General features: G+C 56.5%; 5 protein-coding genes across 5 annotated transcripts; 2 read left to right on the forward strand and 3 right to left on the reverse strand.

Moving 5' to 3' along the window:
- Positions 1-695: 695 nt before the first annotated feature.
- Positions 696-3,719, reverse strand: M421DRAFT_98670 (uncharacterized protein; the record flags this gene model as incomplete). Its single annotated transcript, XM_033598642.1, has 2 exons — positions 696-2,910; positions 3,016-3,719. 2 exons carry the CDS (start codon positions 3,717-3,719, stop codon positions 696-698), a joined length of 2,919 nt encoding a protein of 972 aa, XP_033451786.1.
- A 337-nt stretch (positions 3,720-4,056) lies between these two features.
- On the reverse strand, positions 4,057-4,649 carry M421DRAFT_314344 (uncharacterized protein). The gene has a single exon (XM_033589242.1). The coding sequence runs from the start codon at positions 4,550-4,552 to the stop codon at positions 4,154-4,156; it is 399 nt and encodes a 132-aa protein (XP_033451787.1). The 5' UTR covers positions 4,553-4,649; the 3' UTR covers positions 4,057-4,153.
- A 135-nt stretch (positions 4,650-4,784) lies between these two features.
- On the reverse strand, positions 4,785-6,538 carry M421DRAFT_89838 (fatty acid desaturase; the record flags this gene model as incomplete). Its single annotated transcript, XM_033597802.1, has 2 exons — positions 4,785-6,294; positions 6,345-6,538. 2 exons carry the CDS (start codon positions 6,536-6,538, stop codon positions 4,785-4,787), a joined length of 1,704 nt encoding a protein of 567 aa, XP_033451788.1.
- Positions 6,539-6,861: 323 nt separating this feature from the next.
- On the forward strand, positions 6,862-9,361 carry M421DRAFT_417307 (uncharacterized protein). The gene has a single exon (XM_033591406.1). It carries the CDS (start codon positions 7,136-7,138, stop codon positions 8,885-8,887), a length of 1,752 nt encoding a protein of 583 aa, XP_033451789.1. The 5' UTR covers positions 6,862-7,135; the 3' UTR covers positions 8,888-9,361.
- Positions 9,362-10,195: 834 nt separating this feature from the next.
- M421DRAFT_417308 (uncharacterized protein) lies at positions 10,196-14,316 on the forward strand. The gene is made up of 2 exons (XM_033591407.1): positions 10,196-10,320; positions 10,374-14,316. The coding sequence occupies exon 2, from the start codon at positions 10,464-10,466 to the stop codon at positions 13,821-13,823; it is 3,360 nt and encodes a 1,119-aa protein (XP_033451790.1). The 5' UTR covers positions 10,196-10,320; positions 10,374-10,463; the 3' UTR covers positions 13,824-14,316.

The raw sequence follows: 14,316 nt of genomic DNA on the forward strand, positions 1-14,316 counted from the left end.
GCATCCAAGATTTGCTGTGATTACGTCAGTCCTGCCCACCCAGCAGCCCGGCTTGAGAAGTGTGGCTCGCTGTACTTGGTGCCTGTTCCCGCCGAGCAGGGAAGTTGACCATTGCAAGATGCTGGTTCGAACCTAAAATAATAATTTCGAAGAAGGACGTGCAGGTGAAAGTAGTAATGCGCAGGCCACTCCAGACCGCGATAAGATGTGGATTCCTTTTCCTACGATGCAATCGCTCAGTGTCGGCATGAGACCGAGTACAAACATGTAATGCAGCTAAATAACGCTCACATGAAGGGGAAGATCAGAACTAAGGGGTCAGACCGACCCGCTCTCTCCGAATGGTGCGGCAATGTGAAGTGTCCAACAATTACAAAATACCTTCGCTGGCTGCGGATACACCCAAAAAGTATACATGTCGCCGACCTTGCGCCAAGGTCGGCCTGCTAACAATGCAAAGCAAGAAACAGAGCACAAAGAAATCGTTGGGCTGTGAGGCCGTAAGTGAGGACGATCATGCGGTCAGGTCTGCGGATGGGGCATGAACGCTGGACCGGATAGTGTAAGTCTATGGGTCGTGAAATCGTATGTATGAGGGTATCTGATTTCTTTCGGCCGTGATATCTGGAACCGCGAATGGACGCAGCCCCTCAGGAGTTCGGGTACTGATGTTGTACAGAGTGGACGGGCGACCTCTACCGATGTAGAACGGTCAGATTGGCTCTACGGTCGTATCTCCCTGGTGTGTTTGGCGATACAGCGTTTGCAGGCTGCTCTGCGTTCGTTGACTCGATCGTTCTCGCGATGGCCTGGATCATTTTCTTCTTCTCGGCGTCTGGATCGTAGTGATAGTCGTGCCCAACTAAGACTTTCAATTCTCGTGTGCTGAGTGGGAGCTGGTACTTGAAGTAGCCCCGCACGAGAAGTTCGAATGGATACTGCGAGACCTCTTCCCATCGCTCTGTACCACCAGCTTCCGTCTTGTTGCCCGGGTGTGTCAGACGGATCTCGCCAATCGAGGAGACGTTGCGTCGATGCCAGTAAGAACCCTCGAAAGTGAGAGGTGAATCGAAGTGAAAGATGCGGCCGAGCAACATAGTACGAGGTTCGCCGACGGTTGGATCCTCAATGGGATCTGTACCCTCGTCGACTCCATCAGGCGTTTTCGAGGCTGCTGCTACGACTTCTGGGAAATCGATGGTCGGCCAGTCCTCCTCGTTGTCGTGCGGCACTCCGTTGCCGTGCTCCCGCCACCACTTGTCAGAGCCTACGTGCTTGCTCTTTGCAAATATGCTGACATCCATGTCCGTGATAGTAACCCCAATGATGTTTGGATTTACGGCATGGACGATCAGATCCAAAATCAACTCCTCCTGGCTAGCTACTACGTTTCGGATCTCGCTGATCTGTACAGCGTCCAGAGGCTTTGTTGTTGCGAAGACTAGCCCCACGGAGCTGAACACAACAACAAGTAGCAGGATGGAGAGAACAAGGCATCCTGCGAATCGACGACACCATCCGCCTTCATTGCGCTGTCTGCGATGATCCAGCTGTCGTTGCAGGTTGCTGAGTGTGACACTGTCCCTGCGGCGCGGTGTCCGGACACGAGGGCTTCGGACCGATGGGATCAGCGGCGTGCGCTCGTCGTCAGCCACAATGCCCGCATCGATGTCGTATGTAGATAGTTCCCCATACTTGCTGTTGCTAGCAATTGTGCCGTTTTGTATGGAGAAGTTGTGGAAGCGAGGACTGTTTGGCTGCGATGGATGTCGTGAAGACGGGCCGCGGCCACGCGAAGACTGCGACATTGAGGCAGCATCGTCGTTTAGTAGGATGTGACCAAGCGCGCCGCGGCCTTGGCCATGTCTACCGATGTGGTGATGGTGGCTGCCTGTGCCAGCGCGGCCGGATCCTAGGCGTATCGTTCCTTCACCGCGGTCCAAGCCATCGAGGTCCAAGTTTGGGTTGGTGTATGGGTTCGTGAACTTCATACTGCTCTTCTTCCCAGGGTTCTTGTGTTCGTTGCGAATCGCCAATCGTGGGTCTGCAAGACTGGCAATTGATGTCATGCTCGGCGTTCTCGAGTGGTGACCACCCCGGCTGCGGTGGGGTTGCTGTTCAGGAGGGTTTGACTCGTAGATGAAGGTGGCATCTGAGTCTGAGGAATTGGCTTCGTCAACCGCGCTGGCGACCTTCTGTTCGAATACGTCGGCTTTCGACGAGGCTTTTCGAGAACTTGAGTTAGTACTGGAATAGAAATAGCTGAACGACGGAGCATAAGCAGACACGGCCATCTCTGGGCTCGCGGGTGGTGACATGGTTGCCGTTGATCGCCGGTCGTCGTAGGAGCGCAGTGACACCTGACTCCCAAACGAAGACGCAGTGCTCGAACGGGGGGCCATGTCGGGCCTGCTAGGAATTTGATAGTGATATGAAAGTTGCGAGGACCTACCGGTGCCTGAGTGGATCGACGGCGCTTTTCGCTTCGGGGGCTTCCTCTCTTTCTTTGGCCGTATCGTCTCGTTGCTCGGCTTTAATCGCAGGGTGCCATCGACACGTCCGGAGGCGGAGCGATCCTGGTTGCTGATAGTAGCCTGCGCTATCGACGGGACAGTTTCCGTCTCAACTGTCATGTTGCGCAGGGGTGGGTCGCGGGCCCGGGACGACAGCGACGTCAACGAGGGCTTGGTGGAGACATTGCTGCTCACTCGGTGGGTTGACGACGAGCGCGGCTCCTGCATCTTGCCCTTCCTGCCAGTCTTTGTGCCGCTGTCGCTGCCGCTTCCGGTGTTGGCGTGCATGTTGTTGTTGCGGCTGCTAAGGTCTTCGCTAACCTTTGTCGAGCTGACGTCATTTCGTGCTTCCTCGGGCTGCTTGTGTGGTGTTGACGTTGTTGCTGTGGAAGTGAAGCTGCGACAGTCGTTAGCATGGTTGGCTGGTGCGGTTTTTCGCTCCGTGCGCAGCTGTAACGTGCGTCGCCATGACAAAGAGTGGGGCGCTGCGGGGAGGATTTACCTGTGCGGCTCAATGCCGTCGAAACCCGGTGTTGCAGGCAGACTAGACTCCTGCACAGTCTCCAGCTTGGGCGCGACACCGCTGGCCCCGCGGGAAGGCCCCTTCACGCTCATGATGGTGGGCAGGTCCTCCTCGCCGGGCGTCAGCACCTCCTCGCTGACGGGCACACGCGGTGTCGAGGCGGGCGAGGGCGACGAGTGCTGGACTACGATAGAGGGCGTCGATGGCGCCTCAGGCTTCCGGGCCTGGGTGCGAAGGGAGTTGCGACGTGAGCGCGAGTGGGCGCGGGCGTCTGGCGGCGGCGGGGACTTGATGCGCGGCGAGAGGGGCCAATGGGGCGTGCTGTCGCCGGAGAGCACGGCGGAGGGCGACTTCAGGGGCCGCGGTGCCTTGACCGAGTCGCTGGCGGCAGTGGGCGGTAGCTGGGGGATGCTCGCCGACGAGAGGGCGCGCTGGATGCTGGCAGCGGAGAGGCCGGGCGACGTGGCGCTGGGCGCGCGGCTGGGGCTGACGTCGGTGCTGCTCTTGCGGGACAGCAGCGCCGACTGCGACTGTGAGCGGGCACTGGGTCCTGGCGGCGCGGCCGTGGGGCGCTGGGCACTGCGTGCAGGCGAGGCATCACGCGAATTGAGCGCTGAGCTCGCAGGCGACGGCGAAGCGGACGCATTCAGCGAGCGGTCCCTCGCGAGAGACTGGCGGCGCATTGAGGGAATCTGCGTTGCGGGCGTGCCCTGCGGAGCATGCGTGACGTGCATGACGTGCACAACCGAGGCCTGGCTGGACATCGAATTCTCGCGCGTCGAGGCGGCCGTCGTGGGCGTCGGCGTAGTTGACGAAGATGACGTTGGCGGCTCAGCACTCTCGACAGCGCCAGTGATGCTCCGGAAATCGTCCTCAGCGGTAGCAGCAGCAGCAGCAGCAACAGTAACAGCAGGCGAGGTCATGTTTGCTGCGGTTCGTGGACTTTAGTTGGCAGGAACGCTCGGAGCAGCGCTGTCATGCTGCGCTGGGTGCACTGGGTGGCCGAACGAATGCCTGGATAGCACTGCAGTCCGCGACGAGTAACCGAGCAATGGCGGTCAGCGCTGAAATGACCCTCGCCAGCACGCGGCGGTCGCCCGTTGGACGGCGAAGATTGCTATCGCAGCAGAAGGTCCGTGGCGCGACGAGGACAGGTGCATTTGGCAACGAGGGATGTGGATGGGTTGGGGTGATGATGTGTAAGGGCGCGCCAGGTCGAATGGCTACCACTACTGGGCAATCGGCCGAAGCCGCTTACCGGTACCAGAACCGAGACGAGATGCGCTGGCGCAACGAAAACAGCATCGAGAAAGCATCTGCTGCATCTTCTCACACGCCGTAAATAGCAGCTTTGTGTCCTGTCAGCTGACGTATTGTGGATGACTGCCTCGTGCCGTCCGAACGGGCTGTGCGACTCCCTTGGACGCACCGCTCTGCCTGCAACACTGCAATGCCAAACTTGCTCTGCCTGAGGGCTGCCGCATTTGATAGGGCTGCCTTTGTACCGGCGTGGCATGCTCCCGTCCGTGCAGAACCAACGCTGGATCCTTCGGCGCCACCAGGGCCTCCATGGCTGAGAGCCCAACACGTGTCACACGCATGCGCGGCGCTGCATCAAAAGCAGATCAGGGGCCAGACTTCTGTTGACCGGACTACCTGAGTCGTCGACAAACATCACCGCAGGACGGTGTAAACAATAATGGGTACACATGTGCCGTATTCTTCTGGTCACGTCTGATTCAGCTGGCCTAATGCAGCCCATAGTCTCCCTCTGCCGCCATGATCCTCTGACACTCCGCGAAAATGGCCGCCTGCCTTGCTACGTCCGCCAGCTTGCCAATAACTTGCTTGTTTCCATCCACGAATCCATACAGCGCATAAGGAATGTCCACCTCGTTGCAAAAGTCCTGCACCAGCTTCTGCGTCTCCCTGAGGTTGTGTCTTGGAATCCTCGGGTACAAGTGGTGGATGGCCTGAAACTGAAGGCCACCGTGGAAGAAGTCAAGCCACTGCGGGCAGTCGACATCCATAGTTGTGCGCAACATTCTTTGAGCAAAGGACTCGTGAATGCCGAGATCCGTTGTACTCATTGCGAAATGCGACAGTGTGATTTGCACGTGCAAGGGCGATGTGAGAGCGTGGCTGATCAGGACGAACCAGAAGCGGCTGAAGTTGTCTGGCATGGTCTTGTAGACGACACCGTAGCCGTACCATGTCCAAAACACCGTCATGCCGACCATCTCGAAGTAGCGGTGCCACCGCGCCAGCCCCTTCTTTGGGCCCTTGCCTCCCAGAAGATACTCCAACGATAGCCTGTACAGGTTGAAACGAGCGAACAACATGATCGGGTAGTACGTATAATGCTGGATGCGCACCAAGATCTTCGCCGCCGCATCGTACTCCATGACCCTCTCATAGTATGTTGACGTAAGGCTCTCCAAGAATCGGTGAGTGATGGCAAAAATGGGAATGTATTGGATATCAGGGTCGTGCTCTGGGTCATTTGTGACAAGGTGGTGGACATTGTGGTTGAACTTCCACCAGCACGCACTGAGGCCTCCCATATAGGATGCGATGAACATGGCGATGGTCGTGTCGGTCGTGAAATCGTGAGTGATGCCCATGTGACCAGCATCATGGACCGTAAATGTGAGCTGGTGCCAGACGCAAGCGAGTGGGATAGCACTCGCAATAAACCAGCCTGAACACAAGGCGTAGAAGAACAGCGCGATCAAGGCTCCATATCGCAGACATTCTATGCCGTACGAGGCGTAGCTGCAGTCGTACAGTCCCCGCGCCTGGATTTCCTTCTGCAGAGCCCGATACTTCTGAGTGATCTTGTCTTGTGTCTCCGGATCTGTTGAGGGATATTTCGCCTTGTCGAAATCCAACTCTTGCTGCGTACGCCTGTCCAACACAGACATCTTCGGCGATGCTGCCGCGTCATCGAGGCCAATCGAAGATACGGAAGATAAAGAGGAAGCGCGGGTGATATTGGTCGTGTGTCGCTGGCGCACAAAGGACGATTTGTCTGCTGGCTCGAAGATAGGACTCTGGTCTGCAGAGGAGGTAGAGCTAGCTCCCTCATGGTCTGAAGACGAGCACGACTCCAAATATTCCTGCTCCGAGAGCTTCTCTAGCTCTTCCTGTGTCCTGAACCTTCCTCCCTGGATCGGCGGTAGGAAGTTGGTCCAGCGTCCTTCGATGCGGCCGACTTGGTAGCGATTCATGAGCTCGAGAGATTGAAAAGAGTGAAACCTATGTATGCCATATGAGCTCTGATCATTGGGGAGCCTTCTGCAGCATACCTGGTAACCTCGTCCGTAGCATCGCGGCCGATCATGTGTCGCATAGCCTTGTCACCACCAGGGTGATATGGCATCCAAGCTCCCACATTCAGGACTTTACTATCAACAATGACAATGGCCTTGCCATTGGCGATCTGACCTTCAATCTCTCTACGATTGAAGACCCTGGTCTTCCTCTGTGCTGGCGCGTCCATAGTTGCGGTATAGAGCTACACAAAGTCTAATTGCGCGTGTCGAGATATGGCAGCAAGGCGGATGCGAGCGAAAAGCTCAGAACATGCTTCAAGCGAGTGCGCAAAGAACAACAATTTTCCCACCCGAGAGTTCCGAGAGCAAACAAGGAAAGGAGAGGATAGGGTGATCGAAGCGGATCATCACTGGCGGCTGTTGGGAGTTGCAGATCTAGCAGGGGTCCAGCGTTTGGTGGCAAAGTGCCCCACGTGGTGGAAACGGCCGCTTTCTCAACCAGTCAGCGCTCGTGTCCTAGACAAGAACATGTGAGTGCATTGCTATTGATCAAGTAGCTGCCATTGCATCACACATGGAACAACGACCGTGATTGGCCTGTGAAAAGCTGAGCTGGACGTTGTGGCGACACAGCGGAACAAGGCAGGTGCGGAGACAAAGTGTCCCTCCTGTTCTGAACCCGGCCATCTCCGCCATCACCAGGTTTGCAAGAACTGGCAACCGTTTGGTAACAGCCGAGAAGCGCTAATGAACGCTCCACCTCTTCGTCCCCTTCTCTTTCTTGACCTAGACACCCCGAACATCGACCCTACAAAGTCACAGTCATGGCGAAGGACATCAAAGAGCTAGCTAAGGAATGGTTGGAGCTCGACCAGGATAAGACCACGAGAGACGAGATCTACCAACTACTCCACCATGGCGACGCAATCGAACTCGAACTACGACTACGAAGCCGGATTGCGTTTGGAACTGCTGGTCTGCGAGGCCCCATGCAAGCTGGATTTGCCTGCATGAACTCCCTCACAGTCATCCAGGCCTCGCAAGGACTGGCAGCATATCTCTTGAAAACCGAGAACGATGTTCAAAAGCGGGGCGTAGTCATCGGTCGTGATGCAAGACACAACTCAGAGAAGTTTGCCAAGCTCACAGCTGCTGCGTTCGTGGCGAAGGGCATCAAGGTTTGGTGGTACGAGACACCATCGCACACACCGCTGGTTCCTTTTGGAGTACGAGAGCTGGGTGCGGCTGCTGGAGTGATGGTCACGGCAAGCCACAACCCCGCCAAGGACAATGGATACAAGGTATACTGGTCGAACGGATGCCAGATCATCCCACCGCACGACACTGGAATCGCCCAAGCAATCCTAGAGAACCTCAAGCCTGTCACTTGGGACACGTCCATCGTAGATGAGGACAATCTTATGGTCGAGGGATCTCTGGATCTGGTAAGGGATAATTATCACAAGGCCGTTCTGTGCGCGTCTCAGCCGGAGCATGCCATTAAACTCAGCCCGGATCTCAAGTTTGTCTACACACCCATGCATGGTGTCGGACTACCAGCCATGAAGCGCTGCACCGAGACTTTGGGAGTAGCCTCGCAGATGACTGTCGTAGAAGCTCAAGCTCAGCCGGATCCAGACTTCCCAACAGTCAAGTTCCCAAACCCAGAAGAGAAGGGAGCACTAGACCTGGCTATCCAGACAGCTGATTCAGCTTCGGCGAAACTCATCCTTGCCAGCGATCCGGATGCTGATCGACTTGCTGCGGCCGAGAAGATCGGTGACAAGTGGCACATCTTCACCGGTAACCAGCTTGGGCTGCTGCTAGGCGCCTACATCTTCGAGCGGTACCCATCATCAAAACCTAGAGACAAGCTTGCTATGTTGGCAAGTACAGTCAGCTCGAGGTCACTTGCCGCCTTGGCCAAGAAGGAAGGCTTCCATTTCTCCGAGACCCTGACTGGGTTCAAATGGCTCGGAAATGTCGCGCGAGACCTCGAGACGCAAGGCTACACCGTCGCATACGCTTTCGAGGAGGCTCTTGGATACATGATACCGCAGACAGTACACGACAAGGACTCGATTAGTGCCGCCGCTGTCTTCCTGACTGCAGCATCGCAGTGGTCTGAAAAGGGCTTGACACCATACGCTAAATTGCAAGAGCTCTATGAGTATCTAGGCTACTTTGAGGATGCAAACACGTACCTCGTCTCTCCATCACCGCTCGTTACAACAGCAGTGTTCACGGCTGTCCGTGCACTGGGCAGTCCTCACCCCACCACCATCGGATCCCGCAGGATCGTGCGCTGGAGGGATCTTACGCTAGGCTATGACTCAAAGAGCAGTGACCACATGCCTGATCTACCTGTGGATCCGACTGCACAGATGATCACTTGCGAGCTGGATGATGGCGCAGTCTTTACGGTTAGAGGCAGCGGAACCGAGCCGAAGATCAAGCTGTACATTGAGTGCCAAGGAAAGACCAGTGAAGAGGCGAAAAAGGGTGCAAACGGTATCCTGGAGGATCTATTGAGGGAATGGTTCAAGCCAAAAGAGAATAGTCTGAGACTTGCATAGGGCATGCAACAGCCCGAGATTCGTGCAACAGACATGAAGCTAGCGGTGAAGTAGAGGAAAAGGTGCGTTTGTCTGCGTTCCTAGTCCAGCATATAGCGAGCATGGCATAGATATGAGCCATCTTGGACACAGTACCTCTTTCCTGCTCGCCTTTCTTACCTTTGAAGCTTCCACAGACCGCCTACGATGCGAGCAGGAGTTGACGGCCAGGGCTACAGCACTGTGGAAGACTATGACCTTGACATGTGGAAGTGAAGACACGGCAATGCTCAGATTGGACATGGATATCAAGACTGGTGTCACCGTCTGGGAATAACGACAAGCACACACGTGTTGTGAGCGTGGGCTGGATCGATCATCTGAAGAAAACAGCATAGTTATAGGACAAAGGCGAAGGAGCATATAGTCCAGAATACTCACTCAAGCCGTCAGATCCGGTTCAGCAATGTCCCGTTGCCCATCTCTGACGTTTCCTCACTGCTTTTTCCGCCGTGTGCTGCTCCGCGAATGTTACACGGCTGCAGTCCCCACATAAATGCTAATACTCCAAAACAGCTTCGGGCATGCCACGCAATGATCTTGGCCGTCACGTCTTGCACCTTCTTCATCCATGCTCAGCACGCACGCTCTACCCGCACGCAAGGCTGACGTCTGCACACCACCTTGTAGAAGAACTGCGACAGCAGGCCACGTACGTACTACTACGCTCGCTGCCTGGCATGCACTCGCCAAACCACAGGCCGATATCTTTGGTCGAGGCGTCGCCCTATGCAACGATCCCGGCCTCGCCCTATGCAACGATCCCGGCCTCGCCTGCAGTAGCGGCATGGTTCTTCAGATAGTGCCCAATGAGCGGCCTCGCGCAGAGCAGGAAGAAAGCTACTTGTCGCACAATGCATTGCTGCAGCGGCTGGGCTGCTGCCTCGACGGATAAACATGGCGACTGTCTCGGTGCAAGCATCTGCACCCGAACAGCGCACGCACAGCTTAAGACATGGCGCAGAAAGCAGGCAAATGCGTGACTATCGCCGTGATGCTGTGTTGGAGACTGACGTGGTAAGCCCAAGGGCACGGCTGAACTTAGCTAGCGCAGCCGCCTCCCCAGTATCCACTGATCCAGCGTGTCGCAGCCTATCAAAATGGCGACGATAGTTCGGTACAGCAGGGGTCGGCGCGTTTCCGCTGTCGGTGGAGTTCGTCGAGGGCTCGAGGGGCGGCCGTTGCTGCGGCATGCGAGCGCAGAGTCACAGTGTCACACCCTCTCTGGGCAAATGCAGCGTCTCTTCCCCACCCAAATCTCGCGACCCACTCCATACCACGCCCCCGTTCCCGCGATAAGGCTCGATCGTCAGGCATTGACTCTTTAAAGCATAAAACCCGCCTGTCCCCTCGAAGGAACCTGCTTCCTTCGTCTTCTGCTCGCAACTTTCTCGGTACGCGCTCGGCCCTGCCAGAAAAGTCCAACGCGCTGCTAACGCCATGGCAGCTCTTCCCATAGGTCCCGCGCAAACAATGCCCCAGTACTAAACACTGAACCCGCGCGCTCCCTCCGCGGGATGCCCAATTGCTGGCATCCATGGCAGGGTTCGCAGAGCCGGACACGGTTTCCACGCAACGCACCTCTTATCGCCCAGCACATGAACGGGAACCCCCTCCTCGACGCGCGCTCCCCAGCGGGCCCTGCAATTACCGCGATGCCTCGGTTGGCTCCTGCGGATGTGACCAGTTCTGGGACAAGAGCAGTGCTGAGCTGCACGATGGTAGCACCCTCCACCGGCCAGCGAGCGAGCGCGTGCCCTGGTGCGTCTGTGGGCATCATGCATGCTACCATCTAAGAGCGCCGCGCGCGTCGGAGCAGGCGACACCTGCTATGCACATGGGCACCAAGCACTTGGGACAGCAAGTGAATGTAGACGAAGCTCTGAGTGCCCACGACGAGCGGATACAAACGTCGCTCTATGGCAGCAGCCAGCGACACCAGCGGACAGCCGCTTCTGAGGCCAACGGGCCCGGTCGCGTGTTGCAGAGGCGGGACGCTCCAACGCAGGTCAGCTCGTCCGGCCTGCCTGGACTCCCTTCGATGTGCATGCTCTCCAATGACCGACGCCCAGCGGCTGGCGACGAAGCTAGGCATGCTGCGATCCAGCCCCGCGGAATTGTAGCAGGGCTCGGGCTGTCCATGTTGAATATGGAGAGTATGCCAAATATTGACCGTCTGCAGTCTGCCTCACCCACCATCGCCGACGACAGCGTCCCACCACCGCATCAGCGAGCCTTGACCGAGCCAGAGCGCGCCTCGACCCGGGAGAACTCGGTACCGGTCGACTCGATCCGGCTCCTCAGCGACCTGCGCGGCCCCTTTGAGCAGATCAAAGACTTCAACCGTAATCTGCAAGCTGACGTCGCCGGTGACACGATCCCAAACACGCTCGATCCACACGACTTCATACACAGCACAACCGAGGTCGCAACGCCCAGCATACGAGGCACGCCTGACCTTGGTGCTGCTGACAGTGCGGTGCAGCAAGGGAAGAAGCTAATTGATACGCTGTCTCGACTGGCTTCGAACAAGCCAGGACCAGGCAGCTCTCCAAAGAGGCTCGACGATGTCACTCCTGTGCCTGGTCAACAGCCAAACTCGCCCCTTTTACAACAGGAAGAGCAGCTGCAGAATGTCTTAAAGTCAGCATCACCTCAAGATCTCCAGAAGCTGGTGTCGTACCTGGCACCGCTGCACAATTTGCTGAGCACTATACCGAACGTGGCCAAGACTATATGGGACTTGACATACCGTCTGGAAGTGCTTGAGAATGGATCCTTCAACTACGTGCAGCCCGAGGACCTCCATCCAACCCTCGAGATGTACGATGACAGACTCGTCACTGTTGAAAATCGCCTGGAGGAGCATGAGAAGATGCATCAAGCTCTTGCTGACGACAATAGCAGCGTCTCGTACAGTCGACGTCGTATTGACAACGTCACAGGATCGTTCAGCTCCAATCAGTCTCTGCAGTCGACTACGTCCTCAGCTTTGATTCTCGCAGCCATGGAACGCAAGGACAAAGAGGCCGAGCTTAGTGACATCAAGGGCCGCCTGGAGATGTTAGAGTCCGCGGCTGTACCAACCACACTCAATCCTTGGGAGGTCGAAGTCGTGCTGTTGCCATGGGGCCGTGAACTGCGGGGCATATGGTTTTCACCCGATCAACCAATGCACGAATCGTCAAAGACCACCACTCAAGACTCTGAGGAATGGACTCAAGCTAGGAACGTGAAGCCAGCCCAGAGCCTTCAGAACTTGCGCGACACTGGTTCGAGTCCCAATCCTGGCGCCAAGGGCATCTTCAGTGATACCGAGAGCGGATGGAGCAGTCAAGCCATCAGCGATTGGGCGTCTGGATCAACCGACGACTGGCTATACCCCAAGGCCTGCGGTGCCAATAATTTGGTGTACAAACGCCTCCTCAGTCGTGGCTTCATTCGCAACGTCACACTGCACAGCGCCAATGCTCGTGACATCCAGGCTACATTGTCCCATGCCTTCAGCGATGTTATGGAGTGGCTACAATTTACAGATCGCGATGAAGACCAGATGGTTGCTGCCCATCCTGCTCTACGAGCCTCGTTCATCCCACTTCGCAAAGTCATGAAAGAGTCTAAGCTCCGCTTCCTTGCTCCGAGTGAGATGTCGAGCTCTGCACATTGGTCTGCGCAGTTCCTTGCCGCTGGCGTGGTGATGCGTGTCTCAGGTGGTAAGAGGAGGCTGTATGTCACACAGCGAGAGGCATACGTGCAACGCAGCGATGAGATGGGCAGCTCGTGGACTTGGCCTGAACTGCGACAACTGCCTCGTTTCAAGCCAGGTCAAGACGAGCAGATGGAGGGCAACGACGAGCAGTGTCAGCCGGTTCCGGAGGCAGATGCTAAGGAAACATGTTGGCAGTACATTGCTACATACGATGCTCCTCCCGTTAGCGTCAACTCGTCATTTAGCAGTCATCAATCGGTTGAGCTATCCATGCGGCCAGCGGACGGCCAGTGGCGCCGTTCTATCACGCCCTGCTCGATCCTGAAGCACAGGCAGCAACAGCCTCCATCGCCCATCAGCTTATTTCAGCAACGGCCAAGATCTTTGAGCCGTACAGCTTCCACCTCGGTTCTCGAGATACCTGGCTCAGCGAAACGGCGTTTCAACTCGTCCCCGACGAAGCACGCATCATCACAGCCAATGCACTCACGCGCTCCGAGCATTTCTATGGCTCGGCAGAAGCGTAGACGAGTCATAGATTCATCATCACCGCATGAATTGGCAGCTGCACCTGAGATGGGGCCAGTGACAATCTGGAACCCCACTCCACGACGCTCACGGGAGCCGTCTTCCCCTCACATCACCCATCCCGCGTTACCGAGGTCAAGCTCAGATGTCAACAGTCGTCCAAGTCAACGCTCTGCAACTCGGGCAAGCAACGCTGCAGCATTCGCATACGCCACGCCAGCTTCAGGACCGTTCCTCGGCGGCCCTGCCTTTGGTGGCTACAACCAGGGAGGGGACACAGAACCTGACGACGATAGCGGCGATGACAACGAGAACGGAGAGGACGCCGATGACGATGACGATGGCGAGCAAAGCTGGCATGGCGTCACGGACGGCGATGAGATCAGCGTCTCGTCCTCCGACTCTGACGCCAACGCCGGCGCACAAGAGATGGTCAGCTTCTCGGGCGATGACAGCGGTTTCGAATCTGAGAACGACGCTTCCCAATCAGAGGGCGACCGAACCCCGACTGCCCGACGGCGACTCGATGAAGATGAAGACCAGAGTGAGGACGAAGACATGCACGCTGAAGACGACGGTGTCGAGATTCTCGATCACTTACTGGAGGTACTCGAACCCCGGCACGAATGCACGCTATACGAGTGCGACTCATCGTGTTAGTCGCAGCACGGCGCACACGGAAAAGCGCAACAAAACGCGCAGCGAATGCCATCACCGTTCAGACTATTGTTTATGATCCTCGGGGTGGGTAAATATGGACAGAATCGGGATTGGAGATGGGGATTATCGGAGCGTTTTTGTACGGCTTTTGTACCATACTATCTCACATCTCTGGCTGGTTTCCTTGTTGCGGTGATCTTACTTTTAGCTCTGCTTTTCGTGTCAGGTTTGTATTAAGATGGCATAGCGAGCGTAGCATATCATGGCGGTGATTGCCAATACTCTCCCCTTAGTGTGGAGTAGCTGAATACAAATACTGAATTGGAAGACGCTCTTTTGTTGGCTGAGGCGAACGTGAGCGACAGAAGGGGGTGGCTCAACATCGTCGCTTGCTCGGTCCTACGTGTTCCCAGAGGCGTTCAGAGGCGGAAGATCGCGGGAGAGAGTAAGTGAGGATTGACGAATAGCGTCCAATGTATTACCTATGCTCCGC

The sequence above is a fragment of the Didymella exigua genome (assembly GCF_010094145.1).
Source record: "Didymella exigua CBS 183.55 unplaced genomic scaffold M421scaffold_5, whole genome shotgun sequence".
NCBI lineage: Eukaryota > Fungi > Ascomycota > Dothideomycetes > Pleosporales > Didymellaceae > Didymella > Didymella exigua.

Coding starts and splice junctions, on each gene's coding strand:
- M421DRAFT_417308 (XM_033591407.1), top strand. CDS start 10,464: ATGGCAGGGTTCGCAGAGCCGGACACGGTTTCCACGCAACGCACCTCT.
- M421DRAFT_417307 (XM_033591406.1), top strand. CDS start 7,136: ATGGCGAAGGACATCAAAGAGCTAGCTAAGGAATGGTTGGAGCTCGAC.
- M421DRAFT_314344 (XM_033589242.1), bottom strand. CDS start 4,552: ATGCCACGCCGGTACAAAGGCAGCCCTATCAAATGCGGCAGCCCTCAG.